Genomic DNA, 25778 nt, shown 5'->3' with positions numbered 1-25778 from the left:
CGTAGGCTCCCCTGTTGGCAGATTTCTCCTCGTGTTGCTCCCACAGCCTCTGCAGCTCTGTAAATCTGCAGCCACACATCCCTGAGAGCCTCCTCTGAAGCTGCCAGAGCGTGGTGGCTGAAAGGCAGTCACCCGAGGAGCCTCTGTCCAGCTGGAGCTGTGACATGCCAAATGCATCTCCCCACGGGCACTGTGTCAGACCTGGCAATTACGAGACACGAAGAGCCCTGCCCTGTGCCTGGACCTTCAGGGGTGGAGAGGGACTGTCAGGCCTTTGTCACCCAGGCTGACACCATGAGAACCAGACAAAAAGAGATGTGATCACCCCCTGAGAGACGGCGTTCGTGTGTCTGGGCTGCCAGATGGGATGTCTGCCCCATGTGTGGTGGTGCTCACTTCACCTCCCCTCTCCTGTAATCTTCCTGAAGGCTCTCAAATAAAATGCCATTGCCTCTTTGTCCTGGTGACCCTGGCATTGCAACTGGCTGCTCAGGCAAGTGGTGGGGTCACCACCCCTGCAAATATTCCAAGACCATGTAGACATGGCAGTTGAGGACATGGTTTAGAGGGCATGGTGGTGTTCATGGTTGGACTTGATAATCTTAGAGGTCTTTTCCAACCTTAATGATTCTGTGAGCACTGATCAGATCCCCTCTCAGGCTGCTGTTCTGCAGGCTCAACAGCTGCAGATCTCTCAGCCTTTCCTCCTCACAGACATGCTCCAGGCCTCTCAGCATCTTCCCACCCTGTTGTCCTATTCTGCAATCCCCTTCAGATCCACATCTCATTCCCCTCACAACCAGGACACGCTAAGGGCAGTGTCACTCTCCAGTGCCACCAGTAAATGCCATAAACATGTCCCAGCCCTGCCCTGTTGACAGCACAAACTTCACAGCCAGCCCCAACCACTTCCAAGGGCTTCCAGATGTCCAGGAGTCCCAAGCCTTGGAGGCCAGGTGTGTGGTAGCACACCATCACCATGGTTAGAGCACATAAAGGAGAAGATTTCTTGTTCAGCACCACAGAGAAAAACATTCTGCAGAGTTGGACCAAGGCACAAAAGGAACAACTCAGAGCCAGGAGGTTTATCAACCTTCTGAAATGCAGGAGTGATCGTGTGTGTAACTTTAAAAACACATCCAAATCCTCCAGCAGCCCAGCAGGTTTACCTGGAACAAATACCTTTGCAACAGAGGTGCAAGCCACCAATGAGGAAAACAAATCCTCCCTTTTCAAGAAGGAGTTATTCACCTTGAATTAATTTGTCTGCCTTGCAGGGTAGGGCAGCTGCTGAGCGCCCTTTATCATACCAAATATGGGAACTTTTCACCATAGAAGGGGATAAAAAAGAGAATGAAAGAGTAAATCAATCAGCAAGAAAATGAATATTTAAAAAGTCAGCTGCCTCCACTCTTCCTCTGATGCCCTCCTTTCCAATCTGACAGCTCCACTAATTTACCACTGCCTAAGAGGGAAGTGTCTGCAATCAGGTTCAGAGCGAAGCTGAGAAGATTGATCTCTGCGGGGTGGCAGCCCCACACCAACCTACAATGAGCTCACATGAGCTATTAGAGCAGGTTGTTAAACCTCCTGGCAGTCATCACCTTAAACTGCAAACAAACCTTTCCCAGTCTCTAACAAATCTCATTTGTTTGGTTTCTCTGATTTCTACTTCAGAGCCTTAGAAAGGAGGCAGGAGGGAGGGAAGCTGGGCTGGCCATGGCTGCCCACCACTTCTCCTTCCTGACCTTGCAGGAACATTTGCATGGAATTTGAATTCCTATTGAGCAAAACTTCATAGATTCATAGGACTGTTTGGGTTGGAAGGGACCTTTATGATCATCTAATTCCAACTCCCCTGCCATGGGCAGGGACACCTGGCACTAGATGACATTGTTCAAGGCCTCATTCAAACTGGCCTTGAACACCTCTAAGGAGGGGACACCCACAGCCTCCCTGGGCGACCTGTTCCAGTGTCTCAACAGCCTCACTGTGAAGAATTTCCTTCTAATATCTGAGTGCAGTTCATCTCCTGACTGATGGACTGTGTCCCTTGGATGTGCCCCCCTAACACAGGGTCTGCTCTCATCAGTGGAGACCTTACAGATCCTGTTCCACACGTGGGTGTAGGGGTTTAAGCTCTTTTAAAGTGCACAGATTAAAAGTAAACAAAATTCACTAAATTAGAATTTGTTTAGGAAGGAGGTCACTGCCATAATCACTCATTGCCATCTGCAAGGGACTTTCACCATTCCCATGAACATCTCTTAAGGTCCTGAGACAGGAAGATCTTAACTGGGTCAGTTGTACCTCTCCAGAGAGGGTCACCCTCACACTTGGTGGACACAAAGAGCACAAGCCACTTGTGCCACCAGAAACCACGGGGCTGGAATGATGTGAACAATGATTTGAACATGTACTTCAGGACAATACATGCTCAGCTCTGCTGTGTGGGATCCCAGAATTCCAGCATGGTAGGGGTTAGAAGACACCTCTGGAGATCATCCAGTCCAACTCCCCTGCCAAAGCAGGGTCACCTACAGAACCTTACCCAGGATCACAATGGTCAGGTGGCTCTGGAAGGTGCCTAGAGGAGATTCCATGACCAATCTGGGCAGCCTGCTCCAGGGCTCCAACACTCTCACACCAAACAAGTTTCTCCTCCTGTTCAGGTGGAACCTCCTGGGTTCTAGTTTGCGCCCACTGCCTCTTGTCCTATCACTGGACACCAGTGAAAAGAGACTAACATCTTCTTCTTGACAGTCACTCTTCAGATACTTATAAATATTAATAAGATCCCTTCTCAGGCTGCTCTTCTCCAGGTTCAACAGCCCCAGGTCTCTCAGCCTTTCCTCCTCACAGAGATGCTCCAGAACCCTCAGCATCTTTGTAGCCTTCATGGGACTCTCTTCAGTAGTTTCCTGTCTCTCTTGAACTGGGGAGTCCAGAACTGGACACAATACTCCAGATGTGGTCTCACCAGGGCAGACTGGAGGGGGAGGAGAACCTCTCTTGACCTGCTGGCCATGCTCTTCTTGATGGTCCCTTCCTCAGCAGGGTGAAGAAGCCCTGGTTTTCAGTAACAGTTTAAATGTTTGGGGAATTGTCTCATTTTCATAGAAAGCAGAGCTTTTATCACACAGTTTCAGCCCTGCCCCAACACAAAGGGTCCCTCTTCTGCAAGGTGCCAGCAGCCCAACAGCTCCCACTGAAATCAATTAGGATCAAGTCAGAGCTGAGAGCACTTGAAGCCATTCAGGAAGCACTCAGGGCTTAGTAAGAGGCTGGCATCATGTAATTTAATTAGTACAGTTAGATAATCTGAGCCTCTCAGGAAGGAATTAACAACAAAAAAACCCTTTGCTTTTCAAAGGCAGTTTAGAAAACATAACCTCAAACCACCCCTTTCCTCCTCACTAAGAAGATATTTGTTTTATGGCTCCCATGTTAGAGAGCATCAGCCTGGACCTTCCATGGGACCCAGGGTTTATTTAGGGTGGTCATACTTAGCATCCTCTCATTCAAACAGGAAATCAGTGCACCTAGTAATGTAGGTTGGGAGAAGGTGGTACTGAGCTGGCAGGATGTTTGAAGACCACCAACAGAAAAGAAATTAATCAATGAAGGAAAAAATCCAACCCCCTAAAATCTAAAGTCTGAGAGAACAAGGTGGCTGAATAGAGGGCATGAAATATCCTGAGAAGGCTGAGACCTGGGAGTGCAGCTGGACAGCTCAGTGTGAGCCAGAAACGTGCCCTTGTGGCCAAGAAGACCAATGGTCTCCTGTATGGCCAGCAGGTCGAGGGAGGTTCTTGTCCACTCGGTGCTAGTGAGGCCACAGCTGCAGTCCTGAGTCCAGTTCCAGGCCCTCCAGTTCAAGAGAGACAAGAGAACTACTGGACAGAGTTGAGCAGAGACTCTGAAGGGACCTGGAGCACCTCTGTGAGGAGAAAAGGCTGAGAGACCTGAGGCTGCTGAGCCTGGAGAAGAGCAGCCTGAGAGGGGATCTGATCAATGCTCAGCAAGAGCTAAAGGACCAGTGAGGGGCAAGAGGATGGGGGCAGACTCTTGCCAGTGGTGCCCCAGGTGGACAATAGGGACAAACTGGAGCCCAGTTCTCTGAAGCACGGTCACACTGTCATTCTTTGACTTGGGGTGAGTCTCCAAGCTGATTGTGCATTTCAAATCTTTCTTTAGGGTTTGGACAACAGCCATGGGACAGTGACAGAGGTGACTTCATTCTGAGACACTGAGTGCTACAACAGAGCATGGCAAACACAAACAGATGGGGACTTCAAACGAACACTGAGACAAGACTTGGAAGGTGCATCATTAGAGCATGGGTGCTGTGTTTGTCCCATGTCCTTGGGAATGGCAGCAAGAGCCCAGGGGTCAGTCCTGGACATCAGCCCTGCACTCACAGGACTGAGAATGATGAGCTGTGTTCTGAGGTGGTGGTGGAGAAGAAATCATCCTAAAACGCAGAAAGCCTTGGTGGCCTGCCAGGCTTTCAGCAGAGACTTCCCTCCTCTAGGGAGCTCCCTCCTGCAGGGAGTTCCCCCCTTTTCCAAGCTCCATGATCTGATTTAACCTTTCCAACAAGTTCCAGACACAGTGGAGGATATTCAAAGCCATAAACATGGAGACAGGACCTTTGAGACTCAGTGTGGCATCTGAGACTCAAACACTTTCATGAGGTGACTGAGGGCTGATCAGCACAAAGACCCAGAGAGGCCTCAATGAGCAATGGTGAGTGAGGACCTCCAGTAACCCTCTGAGGTGGGGACCCCACTGAGTTGCTTCTCATGAGGGACCACCAAAGGAGGAGCACCAGTGCCTGGTTCTGGGTGAAAGCCACTAAGGTGCACCACATAGAGGAGTCTCTTCCTGAGCACCTTTAATTGTGAGGGGGTCATTGCCTACAGGGTGCAGGACTCACTATGGCAATGCAGAAGGAAGAGCATTTGGGAATTGTGTGAAGCTCATTGTAGGAGGAAGTAGCAAAGGCAGGCAGAGGGAGGACCAAGGTGAATCAGCACAGAACAAATAGTGGGGAAGCAGAGGCATGGGCCAAGGAACACAACTTTTTGGTAGACATCCCCTAACCAGGTAGCAACCCAAGGCCTGTCCTGATATCTGGAACATGATCAACATCAACAGGCTGTGACATGGATAAAAAAGTTCTTACAGCACATCCTGACAGTTTTTAAAAGGACATTGTGACATCTCTGCTGGTAAATGCAAACCAGATTTGAAGGGGCTCCAGAGCTCTGGATGCCCATCCCTGTGCCTTCACCTCAACATTCATCTCCTTACTATCAACATTCTGTCAGTAACACCACAGAAGGAGGCACCAGCATGTACCAGCCTATGGGTCTCCCTAGTAAATGCAAACCAGATTTGAAGGGGCTCCAGAGCTCTGGATGCCCATCCTTGTCCCTTCACCTGAACATTCATCTCCTTACTATCAACATTCTGTCAGTAACACCACAGAAGGAGGCACCAGCACGTACCAGCCTACGGATCTCCCTCTCACACTCCCTCTTGATCCTGCTGATCTCCTCCTGGTGCAGGTGGTAGACACTCCTTATCTCTGCTGCCTTGATTTTGTCAGCCTGGATGACCATGGTTAAAGCCTCTTCCACTTGTTTCTTAGCCCCCTTCAGCTCAGAAATCTCTTGCTGCATTTTGATTTTCTCCACCTCAAAGCCCTTTTTGGCCTCCTCCTTGGCCTCTGACAGCAGCACCGTTTTGACCTTGTCGGGAGCCCCATCACGTACTGAGTTGAGCAGGGTTTGCAGTCTCTGGATTTCATTGTCTTTAATTTTTATTACTCTAAGCAGCTCAGATTCGTGCTGCCTCAAGAGTGTTTCTCGAACAGCTTGGAGCTCCTTCATTTTCTCTTCATGAAGTTTGACCTTGAGCTCTGTCACCACCACTGTACTTTTATGCTGTTCGTGCTCTTTGATCTGCTTCACCTCCTGGTTTTTCTCTCTTTCCAACTTGCTGACCTGCAAGGAAAACCAGAAACATGTTTTTAATCATGAAAATCATTAATACAAATTAGAGGTTTCCCAGGGAGCTTGTGGATGGTCCCCCTCAGAGGTGTTCAATGGGGCCTGAGCAACCTGGTCTAGTGGGAGGTGTCCCTGGCCGTGGGAGGGGGATGACAACTAGATGATCTTTAAGGTTCCAGCCCAAACCCAACTAGATGATCTTTAAGGTTCCAGCCCAAACCATTATATGAATCCAACCTATGATCTCATCTAAACATGGTGGAGGTCAGATCTTAACACATGCCTGTGCTCGGAGTGAAAGTTGGTTTGTCTTGCCTCACACAGAACCACAACCTTCATTCTGCAGATTGACAAAGATCTCCTCTCTTGAGGCATTTGTTGTGAAGAAAATACAAATGAGAATCTTGCCTAAAACATTTTCCTAGGGAAAAGGACAACTTGTGGCAAACATTTCCAAACACTGTCACAGCTGTTGCTGGACTTGAGGTCTAGAAGGTACCTGTGGGGATCTTTAGTGATGGATTTGTCAGGAATGCAGTCAGGAGCACACCTCTGCCTGCTCTGCAATGTTCTATCAGAGCTGCCTGGGCACTACTGAAGGCAGCATTAAGAAGTGAATATCCACAGCTTGGATACTTGGAAAACTGGTGGTTACTGGGAAAAATGTTCCAGTCAGTCCTGTGCAGTAAAGATCACAGAACAAACATCATTCATATCACACTGGCACATACAACCAGGAGAGGTTTAGGTTGGTCATTAGGAACAATTTCTTGCCTAGAAAGGTTGTTAAGGGCTGGCCCAGGCTGCCCATGGCAGTAGTAGAATCCCCATTCCTGGAGGAGTTTCAGAGCCATGGATATGTTGTGATGAGGGACATGGATGTTGTAGTGAGGTGGGATGGGTAGAGTCCTCTTCCTAGTATCAGGTGATAGAATAAGAGGAAATGGCCTGAAATTGTGGCAGGAGAGGTTTAGGTTGGAGATTATGAACAGTTTCTTTGCTGCAAGTGGTCAGGCATTGGAACAGGCTGCCCAGGGAGGTGGTGGAGTCACCATCCCTGGAGGTATTTAAGAAACCTGTGGACATGGCATTTGGAGAGATGGTTTAGTGGCCACGGTGGAGTTGGTTGATAGTTGGACTTGATAATCTTAGAGGTCTTTTCCATCCAAAACAGGTCTATGATTGTGTGTCTTAGTGGTGACCTGGTAGTGCTGGGTTAATGTTTGGACTCAACGACCTTAGAGGTGTGCTCCAACACAACCAGTCAGAGACAGCAGACTGCCCTTGCTCTGGTGAAGGAGGGAAGCAGAGATGCACACCTTACTCTTTTCCTGCTGCAGCTCTATCTGGATGTCGGTGAGCTTGGCCCTGAGCTCTTCATTGGCAGCCTGCAAGGCAGCCAAGGCGTCCGGCTTCTCCCCCCGAGCTCGGCTGCTGGAGCCCTTCTTGGACATGGTGAGGCTGCGCCGCAGGGAGGGGAGGTCCTGCCCAGAGGCCCCTGGCCCAGTGCTTGCTCCGGGCTTCTTGTCCTTGCCTCCCTCCCTCTACATTTTCTTACTTGCCTGGAAGGAGGGAAACCACATTAACCATGGTCAGAGCACCAGAGGTGGGTAGGTGATGTAGACCCACCAAGCAATGTGGATGTTTCTAGAGGGTGAGGTCCACATCAGCCAGCTAAAGTGGCTTTTCCCTGGGTAAAATGAGAGCCAGACATTGTCAGGTGTAATAATATTTTGTGTTTCACCTGCAGAGAGCAAAACATTGAAATTAGAAACCACAAAGGTTCTGTCTCACTGGAACCCATGTGGTGCAGGGATGTAGATGTCCAAGCATCCTCCCCTGGTACCATCACAGCTTGGAGACTACAGCAGCTTGGAAAATTATTTTCTGTGCTTTACCAGAAAGGTCTTTACAAAACCAGTGTTTGGTTTCCTACAAAAGCTTTTCAGAGGTTCAGGAGACACTGGAACACATTGCTCATGGAGGTCCTGGATGGCCCTCCATGGAGGTGTTCAAGGCCAGGTTGGATGAGGCCTTGAGCAACCTGCTCTAGTGGAAGGGACCTTGAAGATCATCTAGTTCAAATCCCCTGCCATTGGGGGTTGGAAGTAGATGATCTTTGAGCTCCCTTCCAACCCAAATCCATTCTATGAATCATGAAAACAAGAAAAGTGGTAACAATAGTAAGAAGCTCCAGAAGCAAGCAGGGATCTCCCAGAGGCAGCAGAAGCTTGCGGTGCAGGAGTGTGCAGCCATCAAAAACATCATCAAAACAGCAATTAAGATTGTACAGGTTTGTCTAAGTGTGGAGACAGTGTAGGAGTTTTATTCATAATAAGAGGTTTTGGATTAAATCTAAGCAAAAAAAAAAAAGCCAAACCAAAACTCAACCAACCCCAGAACCCTGAGACAAGCACATTCATTCCATTACACAGCAAAGGGCCAGGTGGAAGTGGCCTCAGCTCCAAGGAATCCACATCTTAACTGAAGATTTGGACTTCATGCCAACTCATTAATCCCAGCACATTCATGGATTACTTAACACAGACAACTGATAGTGATCACTTCAGACTTGCCAGCAGAACAGATGCTAGAGTATCAAGCATGGGGCTAAAAGCTACAAGGAGTTGTTGATTTCTACTCCAAAGTTCTTCAACATTTTGCCCAAGACAAACCAGCACTGTTCTGGGATGGGGGAAGGTTATGAATGTCTGCAGAGATTGTGCCAAGCTTAAAATCACAGAATCACAAAGGTTGGAAAAGACCTTCAAGATCACCAACTCCAACTGTAGCCCAACTACCATGGCCACTAAACCATGTCCTGATATGGACATTTCTTAAACACCTCCAGGGATGGTGACTCCACCACCTCCCTGGGCAGCCTGTTCCAATGCCTGACCACTCTTGCAGCAAAGAAATTGTTCCTATCTCCAACCTAAGCCTCCCCTGACAGAACATAAGCCCATTTCTTCTCTTATCTCCAGAAGAGACCAACATCAACCTCACTCCAAGCTCCTTTCAGGTAGTTGCAGAGAGCAATGATGCCTCCTCTCAGCCTTCTCTTCTTACTGAGGGTAAGATGCAAAGGGTGAGTGCCAGGAAGCTGGAGCCAGGCTCTGCTCAGTGGTGCCCAATGACAGGCCAAGGGGCAATGGGTGGAAGCTGAGGCATAGGAAATTCCATGTAAACATGAGGAAGAATTTTTAACCTATGAGGGTGACAGAACACTGGAGCAGGCTGCCCAGGGGCGTTGTGGAGTCTCCCTCTCTGGAGATATTCAAGGCCTGCCTGGACACATTCCTGTGTGATCTGGTATAGGTGATCCTGCTCTGGCAGGGTGATTGGACTGGATGAGCTTTTGAGGTCCCTTCCAGCCCCTGATATCCTGTGATTCTGTGATTCTCCAGGATGTAAAGAAGCTTTGATAATAAAACAATCAATACATTTTTATATTTTCAACAACTGTAATCAATACCAGCTACTGAAAACTCCTATCCTTGCAAGATCCACATCCCAGCTGCACGTGACTGCCAGGAGTAAGGAGCCTGAGAGCAAGACACAAACTCACTCCAAGGAATTTGGGAACAGAAACAGTGGTCAGGCATTGGAACAGGCTGCCCAGGGAGGTGGTGGAGTCACCATCCCTGGAGGTGTTATAAAAAATTGTGGACATGGCACCTGGGGACATGTTTTAGTGGCCATGGTGGTGTTAGGTTGATGATTGGACTCCATGATCTTGGAGGTCTTCTCCACCTGAAATGATTCTATGATTTGTTTAAGGCAGACCACAAAAATACCCCAAAAAGCTCAACTTTGGGAAAACAGTTCCAACCTTGTTAATACCAACCTTGTGCAGGTGGATAATGATCTTGCTGGACAATGACCTTCAATGCTTTGGTTTATTCATCCTTGCTCGCAGTCCAAACCACAACGGAGCAGATCTATTCCCTGTCCGAGCACAGTTAAGGAGGTTCAGAAGGTCAGGGCAGCTGGAATCATAAAATAACAGAAAATAGTAATGGTAAAACAATAATAGTGAGATCAAAGTGTAGTAACAATAGTGATAACAGCAATAATAATAGCAACAGACCAGCTGCACTGGAGCTGTAAGGGCAAAGAGCTGCATCCATGAGGGAGAAAAGAGAAGAGCCTGGGGGATCTATAAATGGGGAGACACTGCAACAGGTTGCCCACAGAGTTGTGGATTCCCCCTCCCTGGAGGTGTCCAAGGCCAGGCTGGATGAAGCTTTCAGCAAGTTGGTCTAGTCATAGGTGTCCCTGCCCATGGCAGGGAGGTTAGAGCAGATGCTGCCTGGGGAGGTGGTGGAGTCACCATCCCTGGAGGTGTTCAGGAAAAGCCTGGATGAGGCATTTAGTGCCACGGTCTGGTTGACTGGCTAGGGCTGGGTGCTAGGTTGGACTGGATGATCTTGGAGGTCTCTTCCAACCTGGTTGATTCTGTGATTCTAAGGGCTACCTTCCATGTAGGTCTGCTCACACAGGGTGGGAAGGAGTCTGCAGAGGCAGCGTGGTTGTGGTGGCCTCACCATAAGCATTTAGAAAACTGTGTGGGTGGAAGTGCTGCCCAGGATGTGGCTGTGTCCATCAGAGATGCCAAAACTTGATTTGTTCCTGGCTTTGAGCACATTTAGAGCTGAATTTCTCTGCAAATCCTATTGCACTGCCTCACCATCTGTGTGGGGAGGGATTTCTTCCTAATATCTCATCTCAATCCAGCTTTTTCCAGTTTGAAGCCATCACTCCTTGCCCTGTCACAACAGGCCCTGCTCAAATGTCCATTCCCAGCTTTCTGCTTAGCCCATTTAAGCAGTCAAAAGCCACCAAAAGTCTTCTGGAAGCTTCTCTTCTCCAGACTGAACAACCCCAACTCAGCCTGGCCTCACAACAGATGGCTTCCAGCCCTCCCATCATTGCTGTGGCCTCCTCTGGCCGTGGGCAGGGACACCTCCCACTACACCAGGTTGCTCAAAGCCTCATCCAACCTGGTCTTAAACACAAGGGGGGGTCACAAAGGGATGCACAACTTGGATCCATCACAGAATGCTTAAGTTGGAAGGGAACTCTCTTCTCCGTCATGGGCAGGGACACCTCCCACTAGCCCAGGTTGCTCAACACCTCCTCCGACCTGGCCTCGGACACCTCCAGGGAGGGGACATCCACAACTCTCTGAGCAACCTGTTCCAGCTGGTGTCTGCTGGGCTGTTATTCCAGGGACAGTAATGAGGCTGGGTGGGGTAAGACACCTTCTGGGGGTGCAGTGGGACAAACCCCATTGTTGAGAGTACTGACACTGTGATCTGTGTCACTCAAAGTGCTATTCTTGTCAGACAGAGACACCAGTGTCTGCTGCTGTGAGCCAGTGCACAGAGAGGCCATCTGGAGCCTGGTGGACATGTGCCAGCCTGCAAATGACAGTTGTCCCAAGCACTGAGAAGAAGAGATTTCCACACAAACGTTTCCAACACCTTTGTGCTGGACATAGCCCAGGGATGGCTTCTCATGGTCCTGCTGCTCCTGGGGTGCTTGGTGCTCTGCACTGGGAGCTAGTCAACGTATGGAACAGCCAGCAGGGGGAGGTGAAAAGAGTGACTGCAGAGCCTCAAAAGGTCCTGCCATAGAATCACAGAGTTATTTTGGCTGCAGGAGACCTCCAGGACCACAGAATCCAACTCCTAACCCAGCAATGCCACCTTACCTCTAACCCATGGCCCTCAGCGCATCTCCATGGCTGTGAAACCCCTCCAGGGATAGGGATGCCACAACACCTTGGGCCCATAGCCGTTGCCTCTAAAACCAGTTAAAGCAGCTATGCTGCCTTTGTGTTTTCAGTTCCTGTCAGATACATCATCTGAAAGGAGCAGCAAGGTCTTTGTTGGTGCTTCTGGGAGAACACTTCAGGTGTGTGCTTCTTGCCATGTCTGATATTGAAACAAGCATCAATAACGCATCAGAAGCTGCTTTCAGCAGGGCTCAACGTTCCTTTGCTCCTGACTCCTCAATCAACCACCAGGGCTAACTGGGAAATGTGTTCTTCGGGTGGCAGCTGCCAAAACCAAGAGTCCACTGCACTTCACATTGAATTCATACATCCCAGTCACCAGGACCAAGATTTCAGGCACAGTAGAGCTCAAGCAAAAGGCTGTTTGTGCGAACACTGAACATCTCCAGTGCATGACACAGCCTTCTGAGCACTGTTTGTGCAGCAGTGCATGACACAGCCTTCTCAGCACTGGAGCCTCTGGTTTTGATCACTCATTGGCATCAATCAGCTGGGGCAAACCTTTGAGCCTCTGGTACATCGCCAAATATTGCCACAGAGTCACAGAACTGTTTTGGTTAGAAAAGACCCTTGAAGATCATCCAGCCCAACCATTACCCCAGCACTGCCAACACTAACCTGTGGCCCTCAGCAACACATTTCCATGGCTTTGAAACCCTTCCAGGGATGGGGATTCCACCACCGCCCTGGGCAGCCTGGGCCAGACACTGACAACACTCAAGGGGAAGAAATTGCTCCTCATGTCCAACCTAAACCTCCCCTGGGGCAACTTCAGGCTATTTCCTGTTGTCCTATCACATATTCCTTGGCAGAAGACACCGACCTCCACCTGGCTCCAATCTCCTTTCAAGCAGTTGTAGAAACTCAGAAGGTTTCTCATCCTCCTTTTCTCCAGGCTGAACACCCTCAGTTCCCTCAGTCTCTCCTCACCAGCCCTGTTCTCCACACCCTTCACCAGCTCTGTTGCCCTTTTCTGGACCTGCTCCAGGAGCTCAATGTCCTTCTGTGGTATTTAAATATCCTTTCTTCTAACTGGTAAAACAAAGATGACTTGAGCATCAATCTCTTTTAGTCCTACCCCCAGAGCTTTTCAGTCTGCCATGGTTCTACCCAGGTTGCAGCCTAGGTGAAACAGTTCCAGTGGGCACAAACTGTGTAGTCCCCACCCAGTGACACCCTGGCCTTTAGTACTTGGGAGGCACCAAGCTTCAGAATTTGGCTAAAGGGTGGGAGGCAAGAAGGTGGGGCCAGACTCCTGTCAGTAGTGCCCAGTGACAGGACAAGGGACAACAGGCACAAACTGGAACCTAAGAGGAGAACCTTGTTTGGTTTGAGGGTGCTAGAGCCCTGCAGCAGGCTGCCCAGAGAGGCTGTGGAATCTCCTCTAGAGAGCCTCCAAACCCACTTGGCCATTGTGATGCTGGGCAAGCTGCTGTGGGTGCCCTTGAGCAGGGGGGCTGGACTGCATGATCTCTGTAAGTCCTTTTCAACCCCCACTGTCCTGGGATGCTGTGGTATCAGATTAAAATTAAACACAGCAAACCCCCCAGCCCCCCAATACAGCAATGAGTCTCTGCAGATGAAGCCTGGTCAAGGCTTTAAGAGACACATGTCAAATCCTGACTGACCTGGATTTTGCCCTGAAAGATTAATCCCCCAGATGTGGTTATTTTTAACCCATTGGTGGCTGGAGTACAGTTACAAAACTCAAGGCAAAGCCTGTACCTTTTAAGCTCCACACAGGGGCAGCTCACACAGGCTCCTCTGCACAGACTCACCACGTGGATAGTTTCATAGGTTCATAGAATGAGGTTTGAAAAGGACCTTAAAGATCATCTAATTCCAATTCTCCCCCAACCCTGCCATGGGCAGGGACACCTTCCACTAGACCAGGTTGCTCAAGGCTTCACCCAACCTGGCCTTGAAAACCTCTCCAAGGAGGAGGCATCCACAACCTGCCTGGGCAACCTGTTTGCAGCCCCCCAAAATGTATCTGAATCTCATCAACTGACGAGTCTCAAGCTGCGCCAGGAGAGATTTAGGCTGGAGGTGAGGAGAAAGTTCTTCACTGAGAGAGTCATTGGACACTGGAATGGGCTGCCCGGGGAGGTGGTGGAGTCGCCGTCCCTGGAGCTGTTCAAGGCAGGATTGGACGTGGCACTTGGTGCCATGGTCTAGCCTTGAGCTCTGTGGTAAAGGGTTGGACTTGATGATCTGTGAGGTCTCATCCAACCTTGGTGATACTGTGATACTGTGATACTGTGATTTTTCTTTGTGTTTTACACATGAGGCTTTTTGGTTATGTTCAAACACAAAACACAGCTGTGTGCCAGTTAGGTGACCACTTACTTCATGGTAAAACACAAGAGACTTAGGACCTTTTCAAAGCAGGCTTCCTAGATATTGTTTCCAATTTGGATAAATGGAAAGCTGCTTTCTTCACTGTCCTGGAGGGCCCATAGGCCCAAAGCAGGCTTATACATGCTTTGTCTTGCCTGGATCATAGAATCATAGAATCAACCAGGTTGGAAGAGACCTCCAAGATCATCCAGTCCAACCTAGCACCCAGCCCTAGCCACTCAACCAGACCATGGCACTAAGTGCCTCATCCAGGCTTTGCTTCAACACCTCCAGGGACAGTGACTCCACCACCTCCCTGGGCAGCCCATTCCAATGCCAATCACTCTCTCTGCCAACAACTTCCTCCTAACATCCAGCCTAGACCTCCCCCAGCACAACTTGAGACTGTGTCCCCTTGTTCTGTTGCTGCTTGCCTGGGAGAAGAGACCAACCCCACCTGGCTACAGCCTCCCTTCAGGTAGTTGTAGGCAGCAATGAGGTTCCCCCCTGAGCCTCCTCTTCTGCAGGCTGCACACCCCCAGCTCCCTCAGCCTCTCCTCACAGGGTTTGTGTTCCAGGCCCCTCACCAGCTTTGTTGCCCTTCTCTGGACACCTTCCAGCACCTCAACATCTCTCTTGAATTGAGGAGCCCAGAACTGGACACAGCACTCAAGGTGTGGCCTGACCAGTGCTGAGTACAAGGGCAGAATGACCTCCCTTGTCCTGCTGGCCACACTGTTCCTGATGCAGGCCAGGATGCCATTGGTTCTCTTGGCCACCTGGGCACACTGCTGGCTCATCTTCAGCCTGCTATTTATCAGTACCTCCAGGTCCTTTTCCTCCTGGCTGCTCTCAGCCACTCTGTCCCCAGCCTGTAGTGCTGCTTGGGGTTGTTGTGGCCAAAGTGCAGAACCCTGCACTTGGCCTTGTTCAATCTCATCCCATTGGCCTCTGCCCACCTATCCAGCCTGTCCAGGTGCCTCTGCAGGGCTCTCCTACCTTCCAACAAATCAACAGCTGCTCCTAGCAGATATTGAGACTTCCAGCTATTGAGTATTTGAACTCTCTTGATTCGAGTCACTAAAGCAATTTCATTAACTTCACCAGCAGCAGTTTATGCTGCAAGAGTCTCTGATCAGAAACAGTTCTAAAACCTTTCCCAAGTTGCTTAACTTGGTTGTGTACAAGCATTCTGCAAAAGAGTTTTACCAACCATATCAAAGGATTTGTCTGGGTTAGTTGTATGTAAGTTTGGGGGAAAAGTTCTCTTTGTATGTATTAATAAATTATTCAATAACCTTCACATGGGCCTCATTATATCTTACCCCAAACCCAGACTCAAACCCCTCTGTAACATTCACACACACTGGTATCAAAAGAGGGAGTACAAAAGGAGAGCATAAGGAAGAAATCCTTCCCTGTGTGAGTGAGGAGACATAGGAACAGGTTGCCCAAGGAGGTTGTGGATGTCCCTTCCCTGGAGGTGTTCAAGGCCAGGTTGGATGAGCAACCTGGGCTAGTGGAAGGTGTCCCTGCTCATAGCAGGGGGCACTGGAAATGGATGACCTTAAAGGTCTTTTCCAATCCAAACCATAGTTCTATGATTAAGATAACTTCAGTACTGAAAACCTAAGTGCTGCTACATATGAAGGCACATTTTAAAGCACACTACCAGCCTAACTCTTACATCTTACTGGAGAAAGTGATACAATTTATGGATTCAGAGAATGGTTTGGGTTGGAAGGGACCTTGAGGACAACCAAATTCTTTAGGAGTGGCTACTATAATGTAGACCTCTTCTTTTCTCTCCAACATTCCACCACACTTTAAGGCACAGAAATCTACTGGAGTTACTGGCAGTAATCCCATAGCCTGTGGGAATTCACACAGTATCACAGTATCATCAAGGTTGGAAGAGACCTCACAGATCATCAAGTCCAACCCTTTACCACAGAGCTCAAGGCTAGACCATGGCACCAAGTGCCACGTCCAATCCTGCCTTGAACTGCCCCAGGGACGGCGAAGGGACTTTGAGGACAACCAAATTCTTTAGGAGTGGCTATAATGTAGACCTTTTCTTTTCTCTCCAACATTCCAAAACACTTTAAGGCACAGAAATCTACTGGAGTTACTGGCAGTAATTCCACAGCCTGTGGGATTTCATAGATCCATAGAGTGGTTTGGGTTGGAAGTGACCTTGAAGATCATCTAGTTTCAAGGTGCCTTTCAATCCAAACCATTCTATGAATCAATAAATTCCCAGTGCAACTGGGAATAAGACCACTGATCTGGAGAGGATCATCAGCAATGCCTTTCAGCCTTAATTCCCTGGGTTTAATATTGTGTCATTCCATTATCCTGATCACAAACCAACTGTTTGAGTCATGCCAGCCATCTTCCCAAGGAATTCCTGCCCCTGTAATTAACTACAATCAGCTGTCACCCAGATGGCATTCCATGATCCAGAAGCACTGGATGGAAACGTTTCCAGCCTGTTATTAACATCCTTAACTAACAATTTAATGTTACATCTCCAGCCCTCTCCTGCACAAACACACAACACAGCTGGAGCTGGGTGGAAAAGGCACTGCTGAACTATAACACTGCTAGGAAAGATTTGCAGTTCTTGGGTTTATTCAATTTATAAATCAGCTGGAAAATAACAGCCTCTGCTGCAGCAACACAAACACTGTGGCAGAGATTGCAGAATTAAGACTAATTTCAGAATGACTCATGCTCATCAAAGCCAGCTCTGGGGAGCTGGGCAGTGAGGAAGGACCACGATATGTTTCAGGCTGACCATGGTTACTCAGAGAAGACACTGCCATGTGAAAGGATATGTCACAGAATTATAGCATGGTTTGGGCTGAAAGGGAGCTCCAAAGGTCATCCAGTCCAAACCATTCAAAGTGAGCAGGGACATCCTCAATGTGATTCAAAGACTACATCATGTTGAAAGGGACTCTTAAATGTCATCTTCTCCAACCCCACATCATGGACACCTCCGACTAGATCAGGCTGCCCAGGGACATATCAAGTCTGACCTTGAGTGTCTCCAGGGATGGGGCCTCAACCACATCCCTGGGCAACCTGTTCCAGTATTTTGCACCCTCACTGTGCAGAACTTCCTCCTAATGTCCAACCTCAGGAGCTCTCTGAACACTCCATTCTGTCCCCCTGGCTGTCTTCCTGCTGCAGAAGGTCCTGCTCACAGCCACTCAACACAATGACCTTGAAGCTGTGGGAGACACCAGCCTGACCTATCCCCCAGGGAAAGAACCCTGCCAGATTCACCTTCATCTACACTGATGTGATGTCTCTGATGGTGACATCTCTGAAAGGGAGAGACAGACAGGAGGAAGCAAACAATGGACATTAGGACTTCTTTACCATGAGGGTGGTGGAACACTGGAACAGGTTGCCCAGGGATGTGGTTGGGACCCTATCCCCGGAGATATTCAAGGTGAGGCTCAACAGGGTTCTGAGAACCTGATCCAGTGGAGAATGTCCCTGCCAGCTGCTGGGATGTTGGACTAGATGACCTCTGGAGGCCCCTTCCAGCTTGGACCATTCTATGATTCTATGATGCTGTCACCACAGTCCCTCTCCAGCCTTCCCTGTCAGATCAGGCTGCTCAGAGTCCCATCAAGCCCGACCTTGAATGTCTCCAGAGATGAAGCCTCCACCACATACCTGGGCCAGTGTTCCACAACCCTCAGAGTAAAGAACTTCTTCCTAATGTCCACATAGTTCAGAGTTGCTTGGGAGAGAGGTGACTGCACACCTTTCTCTGTCAGCAGAAGCTGCTGAAGTGCAGCAGCACCTGAAGGATGTTTAAATGACATCTTTAATGCAACCTGCAGTTTCACGAGGCTGGGGGAAACGTGAGCATAGTTCTAAACTAAGCTAAGAGTTTACATGTAGAAGCAACAGACAAGAATTTGAGTGGGAAGTTGATCAATGTCTGAAAGAAAAGAGCTCCAAGTCATTAAAGGCCCATCAAGCCCATAGAAAAAGCTGCTCCTTCAACCCAATGACACCGAGGAGCAAATGGTTTCTGGTCTCAGTTTTCATTACTAAATATCACTGTTTAAACAGGCAGTTACTGACAGCTGCTGAGAATCCTCCCCCCAGCTTCAGCCCATCTCTGATAGTGAGCATGGCAGGGAATCACAGAGTCGTTTTGGTGGGAAGAGACCTTTAAGATCACTGACTCCAACCATTCTCTAACTCTGCCAAGTCTGGCATGTCCCTCAGCACCACATCTCCTCTTTGAAACACATCCAGGAATGGGGATTTATCACTGCCCTGGGCAGCCTGAGCCAAGTCTTGATAACCCCTGAGAGGAAGAAATTGTTCCTCATGTCCAACCTAAATCTCCTTCAGGGCAACTTGAAGCCTTTTCTTCTGATCCTGTCACTTGTTCCTTGGGAGAAGAGACCAACCTCCACCTCCTTCTAACCTCCTTTCAGAGAGTTGTAGAGAGCCAGGAGGTCTCTCCTCAGCTTCCTTTTCTCCAGGCTAAACAATCCAAATCCCCCCAGTCTCTGCTCACCAGCCCTGTTCTCCAGACCCTTCACCATTTTCATTGCCCTTCTCTGGACATGCTCCAGCACCTCAATGTCCTTCTCGGAATGAGGGGTCCAAAACTGAACCCAGTACTCAAGGTGTGGCCTCACCAGTGCTGAGTACAGGGGAACAATCACTTCCCTTAGCCTATAAACAGATTTAGAAGGGAAGCAGAAGTAAGATCAAGCTGCCAGACTCACTGCAGATCAGTGGTGCTGATGCTTTAGGGGCCTCACCAAAGGTGGCAGTGATGGGGACTAAGACCATTTCTCTCCCACAAACATCCGCTTGGTGAGGCCAGTCCTGGGAGGGGCTGGAGGTCCAAAATCTCATGGAATCACGTGTGAGGCCTCCAGCATGATCTCAGACAGGATGCTGACCCCTGGGAAACATCAAGAGAGCTTTGGGTAAGTTCTGGTGCAAGGGAGATCTCTTAAATTACCGTAACTGAAAAGACAGGGAGAAGAGAGCCAATGGCATCCTGGCCTGCATCAGGAACAGTGTGGCCAGTAGGTCAAGGGAGGTTATTCTGCCCCTGTACTCAGCACTGGTCAGACCACACCTTGAGTGCTGTGTCCAGTTCTGGGCCCCTCAATTCAAGAAGGATGTTGAGGTGCTGGAATGTGTCCAGAGAAGGGCAACAAAGCTGGTGAGGGGCCTGGAGCACAAATCCTATGAGGAGAGGCTGAGGGAGCTGGGCCTGTTTAGCCTGGAGAAGAGGAAGCTCAGGGGGGATCTTGTTGCTGTCTACAACTACCTGAAAGGGCATTGTAGCCAGGTGGGGGTTGGCCTCTTCTCCCAGGCAACCAGCAATAGAACAAGGGGACACAGTCTCAAGTTGTGCCAGGGTAGGTCTAGGCTGGATATTAGGAAGAAGTTCTTCACAGAGAGAGTGATTTCCCATTGGAATGGGCTGCCCAGGGAGGTGGTGGAGTCATTGTCCCTGGGGGTCTTCAAGAAAAGCCTGGATCAGGCACTTAGTGCCATGGTCTAGTTGATTGGATAGGGCTGGGTGCTAGGTTGGACTGGATGATCTTGGAGGTTTCTTCCAACCTGGTTGATTCTATGATTCTATGCTTTTCTCACCCAGCCAGCCTCTGGCAGCAACATCCAAGAGATGCTCCTGGGAGAACATCCATTTAGGGCTGACAGATGAGCTCAGGGGGAGAGAAGCTGTTCACGTCTCACACTACCATCAGCTGAGATTCAGTGCTGAGAACCACAAATGGAGCTCCTTAACGCTTAGAGGGGGCAGTGCTAAACTACAGAATGTGTGGTTGGAAGAGACCTTCAAGCTCACCTAGCCCAGCCTTTGACCCAGCACTGCAAGGTCACCACAAATAAACACCTGGCATGAGAAATGGGTGGAAAAAGCCTACTGAAGACAACAGTTGATATTTATTGTCACAAAATTAGCTGCAACTAGTTGAGGTATGTAGAGGTCTTTTACATGACAGTGCCATAGCATGGGGAAAGGGATCTAAAACCAGGTCTGGAGATCATGATGTGCTCTGAGGGTTATGAACTCAGCCTTGTGCTCCTTCCTGAAGGAACGTGGTAATTCACTACATCAGAGCTCTGCAGGGCTCAGGTAGAGCACGGCCACGCTGTTCATCCATGGCCTTGTCCAGTCCCTCAGAACAAAGTGGGAGCCAAGACACCAGCATAAGGGTTTGTGCTGCTCAAGGAAAGAGTTGCAGAGACACAAATGTAAGGGATGTCCAAGTCATACACTGATAACAAAACACAAACTAAGAGGGTTTCTACTTCAGCTCTGGTTAAAAAGTCAAGGTTTTCACAGGTCAGAGCAGCAGCTCCAAGCTAGAGAAGCACTAATTTCTGAAGTTACTAACTTTAAGTTTTCACCATCCTCCTGTACAATAGAATAAGCTGCCCAGGGAGGTGGTGGAGTCACCATCCCAGGAGGTGATCAAAAAAGGAGCAGATGCTGCACATGGAGACATGGTCTAGCAGTTATGGAGCTGTTGGGCAGAGGGTTGGACTTGAAGACTTTAGAGGGCTTTCCCAAACTCAATGATTCTATGATACTGGGAACTGGGGCATCTCATTGCCCATGGCCATCTGCAGCAAGGGAGTTTACTGAGATTAAAGCTACTTAAGTAGCTTGGAAAATGATCCTAGGCATGGGAAGGGCCACCAGTGACCTCTGAAATCAAGCAAAGCTTTGATGAAAGCCAGAAACAACTCCTGAGCATCCAGCTGTAGGTCAGCAGCCCAAGCAGACAAGGCTTCTCTCCACAGCACCTCTGTGTCCCAGCCCCATGGTGTGGGCAAGCCCTCTGTGAAAAATCACTGAAGTGAGACACTGAGAAGGAGAAGCAAACCAAACCTGCCCTTCTCAGCCCAACTGAGAAGATCCAGCTGGGCTGTTTGGCTCCTACACTTGGCTACAAAGCAACAAACCTCTGTTTGTTTTAAAGAAGGAAAAGGGACTGAATTTGCTGGAAATTGACTACTGCTGGGAAGGACTTCTGGGGAGAAGAACCTGACAATGCTGATGTGACACCACAGGCTGCCCAGGGAGGTGGTGGAGGCACTATCCCTGGAGGTGTCCAAGAAACGTGTGGACATGGCACTCTGGGACATGGTTTCACAGCCATGGTGGTGTTGGGTTGATGGTTGGACCGAATGATCTCAGATGGCCTTTCCAGCCATAACTATTCTATGATTCTATGACAGAACCCCCCCATCTCCAAGGCTGCTGCCATGCCCAGGACATGCAGATGTGGTGGAGTTTCTCTGCTGCTGCCCTTGACAAGGTGATTTCTGCTGGAGGTGCCTGTACATTAACCAGATGTACAGGGCTGAGAATCTTTAAGCTATAATCTGATTTTTTAAAGCTGATTTGATCTCTGATGCTGCCTCAACCCCATTTCTCTGGCATGCAGACATCCATTTCTGCAGTTTCATAGTGGGGGCAGCTTCAGGCTTCTTCTCAGTGTGGCAAAACCAGACCCATTCTTAAATACACCAGGACTTAATGGGGGACCTGAGGGTAAGGGCTGTCTCACCCTAACTTCAGCATTTGTTGGAAAACATCTTGTGATGGTTTGGGTGTTTCCCACCCCCACCCCCCCCACACTTTGGAAATCACCCAGACTAGACCCAGCCAGCTCTGGAAATTTGAATGCAGCTTATATTTGCACCTTAGCTCAATATACAAGCAGAGATTTACAGTATATGCAGTTATAGACAGAAATAGACAAGGTAAAAGGTAATGCAGAAACACAACAGCCCTCCCAGAAACCTGAGTCCCCAGGAGGGGCTCCCAACTGCCCTTCCACCTTCTCCCACCCCTCTCAAGCTTACCCCAGTCCCAAGGAAGAATGGAGGTTCGGCCAGGGGGGTTAGGAAGCAAAGTGGATTAATCAGAGAGACAGCAGAGAGGCTAGAGAGAAACTCAGCCCAGGCAATGCCCCAAGAAGAAGTGCCTTATCTGTCTGGATTCTTGTTCTTATACCTCTCAGCAGGCCTATGAGTGAAGTAGACATCACCATTGTTTCCCTTTCACAGCCTGTAATCTAGCTCTCCTCACCAAAACATCCTAGCTAGCTTCAAACTAGCACAAATCCTCACAGTGAGGATGGGGAGACACTGGAACAGGCTGCCAAGGGAGGTTGTGGATGCTCCCTGCCTGGAGGTGTTCAAGGCCAGGTCACTTCAAACCCCTGCCCTGTGAATGCTGCCTGCTGGGGCCTGTGTTCCCAGCAACTGCTGGCATCTCATCTGGGAAAGCTCTTCAGCAGGAGCATCAGGTTGGAGCTAAACCAACAGCAGTAGTTGGGGCTGCTGTGCTCCAGATTAAGCTCAGCTTGTGCAAATCCAGACAAAAGATGGGAAAGAACTGTGCAAATGCACAGCAATAGTAGTGTTGTAAGAGAAACCTGTGCCACAGAAGATGTGCTGGAGCAGGTAAAAAGCTTCCTAGCCTGAAATTCTTCCCTATGAGAGTGGTGAGGCACTGAAACAGGTTGTCCAGGGAAGTTGTGGAGGCTCCAAGCCTGACAGTGTTCCAAACCAGGTTGGATGGGGCCTTCAGCAACCTGGTCTTGCAAGAGATGTCCCTGCTGTGCTAGTTTGAAGCAAGCTGGAATGTTTTGGTAACAGAACTAGATAACGGGCAGTGAAATGAAAAACAATTGTGTCTACTTCTCTCACAGTTACGCTGAGAACTCTGGGAAGAAGAAGAAAACATTCTCCATTTTGTTTCTCACTCTTGCTTTTGCCTTAGACCTGGTCACATCTCATTAACCCTGCTCCTACTAACCTTGCTCCCTAACCTCTTGGCTGCACCTCTTTTCTTCCTGAGAACTGGGGTAAGGTTGAGAGGGCCGGGGGAGGTGTTGGGGTGGTTTAAAAGCCCCTCCTGGGGACTTAGGTTTCTGGGAGGGGAGTTGTGCTTTTATACTGTTTATCCTTTGTATATAACTGTATATAATTGTATATAACTGTATATATTGTAAATAGCTGCTTGTAAATTCTGCTAGCTGTAAATAAATTGCTTCATCTATATTCCCAGGGTCCGTCTGAGTTAGCTGGGGCAAATACAAAAGTGTGGGGGGGCGGGGTAACCCCCAAACCATCACATTTTTAATTGGCTTTCCCAACGTGGGGCTAGAGATTTCAGTGAGTGGAAATTAGCTCTGGGAATTAAGATGAAGCTAATCAAGCAGCTATTGTACTTGGTGGGGATTGCTGTGTGGCCTGTTTTCTGGTTTTTTGTGTACAATTGGATCAAAGATCAAATTGGTTATTTCTTGCTTCATGTAGTTTTTAAGAAGGCTAAAGCTAAGGTTTCAAACATGTTCTGGAGCTGGGGTGATTTCATTCTTGGTTATGCTGGTTTTAGTGTCACTGAGAATATTACTAGTGATATTACAAGAGTTTTTGTCAATAATGTGACGATCAGTCAAAATGCTGCTTTATCTACTGCTCTCATGAGGGTCATCCAGCCCCAAACTGAAATGCCAAATCCCTGCAAGGATTGCTACTCGAAACAGAGCATGGCAGGGATGCTGGGCATTATACTGGCTCTTGTAGTTTTAAATTTCATATTAATTTTGGCATTATTGGTGAAAAATTCAAAACCAGCTTCTGTAAGAGCTAGGAAAATTTCTGTGTCTCAGAAGCAGTCTCTTTCACAGCAAAACAAGGGAACACAGTTATCGGCTTCCCCCTTGCCAGCCTCTCCACCCTCCTCTGTAGGTTCTGGGAACACAGCCAGCGTTCCCGCCACTGGCGTAAACAATGATAAGGATAACCAAAACAAGGCACAGAGTTTAGCAGGAGCCTCAGGAGCACAGGCAGGTACCCAAAATCAGAATGTTCCCAGCAAAAATGATAACACCTCAGGGTTGGCAGGCATCCCAGGAGGAGAGGCAAATAATCCCACTAATGTTAATAATACTACTAGTGCTGGTAACGCTAGCCCAGTCAGTCCAAATCCTAATGACACCAGCTCAGCCAATCCGAACCCCCAGCCAGCAGACCAGAACCAAAATCCTCCTGTTAAAAGCAAGGCAGATCTGAACTCACAGGCTCCAAATCAGACCTCCAATAATTCAAATGCTCCAGGTCAGACCCCTAAGGATTCAAACCCTCCAAGTCAGACCCCTAATGATTCAAATCCTCCAGCAGACACATCCAAGTCTGTTGCTGCTCAGGCCTTTCTGGCACCTGCTAAGGCAAAAGCTAAGACAAAGAGTGGTTCGCAGGAGGATGTAAGAGATGGGACCTCTGGTGATCAGCAGCAAGAGGAGGAAGAGGAGGCAGTTAGTCTGCGAGACCTTGTAGATGTGCTGAGACAACAATACTCAAGTGAGAGGAGTGCTGTGAGGTTAGCTGCTAAGAGAGAGGATGGTTCCAATGAGTTTAGGAATGCTATGAGGAAGATTGTGTTAGGCCCGGCACCACCAGAACAACAGGAGGAAGAGGAGGAAGATGACATCCAAGGCTCAAAGGATCCACTCAGAGAGGTCAGGGAAGTTAGGAAGGAATACACAAGGGAATCAGGTGAGCCAATCTTAAGCTGGCTAGTGAGATGCCGTGGCATTGGTGCTAATGCTCTGCAGGTAGGAGACAAGTCTGCCAAGCAGCTGGGACCACTCACTAAGGAGAGTGGAGTGGACAAACACCTAGCAAGTCCTCTTGGTAGGGTTAGCTTGTGGACACGCCTTCTGTTGGCTGTGGCTATGAGATATCCTTCCCGAGATGATTTGCCATGGGCTGCCAAGAAGTGGAACACTGTTGAGCAGGGAATTAAGCTTCTGAAGGAGTTTGCTGTGAAGGAAGTGCTTTATGGAGATCATGGTACTCATGAGCCTGACGATATTCCTTTGGGAACAGGTCTCATGAAGAAGCTTATTAAGCTTGCTCCTTCATCCTATGCTAACATCTTGGCCAGTAAATTCCTAGCAAGGAGTGATAATGGAAGATCTTTCACTGTTGGTGAATTCACTGACCAGCTCAGACAGATTGAGGACAGCTTGTCACATTCTGGTATAATCTGTGCCATAAAGACTATGACTACAGAGATGAAAGATAGTATTGAGAATGGCATTAGAAATGGCATGAAAGAACTGAAGGAGGATCTCAAAAATCTGGTAAAGGATACCATTCCTGCATCATCTGAATGGGTGCATGTTTCTGCAGTCAGGAACAGACGCCCACCTCCTGCAAGGCAATTCCAGCCTAGGAGGAGACAAATTCCACCTAGACAGCAGCAATCACGTGCGTCACTGTGGATACTTCTGCGTGACAAATATGGTGAGAACATGAACAAATGGGATGGTAAACCTACTTCAGCTCTTTCAAAGAGGGTCAGGGATCTGCAGAGTGGCAGAAACAGAGGCAGCAATGCCAGGAAAGTAGCTGTCACTTCTTCAGCTCCCGAGAGCAACTGCAATTGTTCCAACAGTTGCAGTTCCTCTCACAACACCACCAATCACTGTGTACACCCCACATGCCATGTTCAGCATTAGGGGTGCCCTGCCTCCAGCCAGGAGGAGGAAAGGGATAGTGGAGAGAACCGA

The 25778-nt window shown here is 48.8% G+C and overlaps 1 protein-coding gene across 30 annotated transcripts in view; it reads right to left on the bottom strand.

Annotated features, from left to right (window-relative positions):
• The window catches only part of JAKMIP3 (Janus kinase and microtubule interacting protein 3), a 118753-nt gene that overhangs the window by 58235 nt on the left and 34740 nt on the right, over positions 1–25778 (bottom strand). For all 30 annotated transcript variants that reach the window (XM_064145339.1, XM_064145335.1, XM_064145364.1 and 27 more), the window contains exons 2-4: positions 9865–10006; positions 7337–7579; positions 5514–6011 (exon numbers count right to left, since the gene is read on the bottom strand). In XM_064145339.1, the coding sequence (XP_064001409.1) occupies positions 5514–6011; positions 7337–7471 (633 nt within the window). In that variant the 5' untranslated portion in view covers positions 7472–7579; positions 9865–10006. The remainder of the gene's footprint in view (positions 1–5513; positions 6012–7336; positions 7580–9864; positions 10007–25778) is intronic.

Source organism: Pogoniulus pusillus, chromosome 6, assembly GCF_015220805.1.
Source record: "Pogoniulus pusillus isolate bPogPus1 chromosome 6, bPogPus1.pri, whole genome shotgun sequence".
NCBI classification, from domain to species: Eukaryota; Metazoa; Chordata; class Aves; order Piciformes; family Lybiidae; genus Pogoniulus; species Pogoniulus pusillus.
The sequence above is the reverse complement of the archived record's forward strand: the minus strand, read 5'-3'. Positions and strand labels throughout refer to the sequence as shown.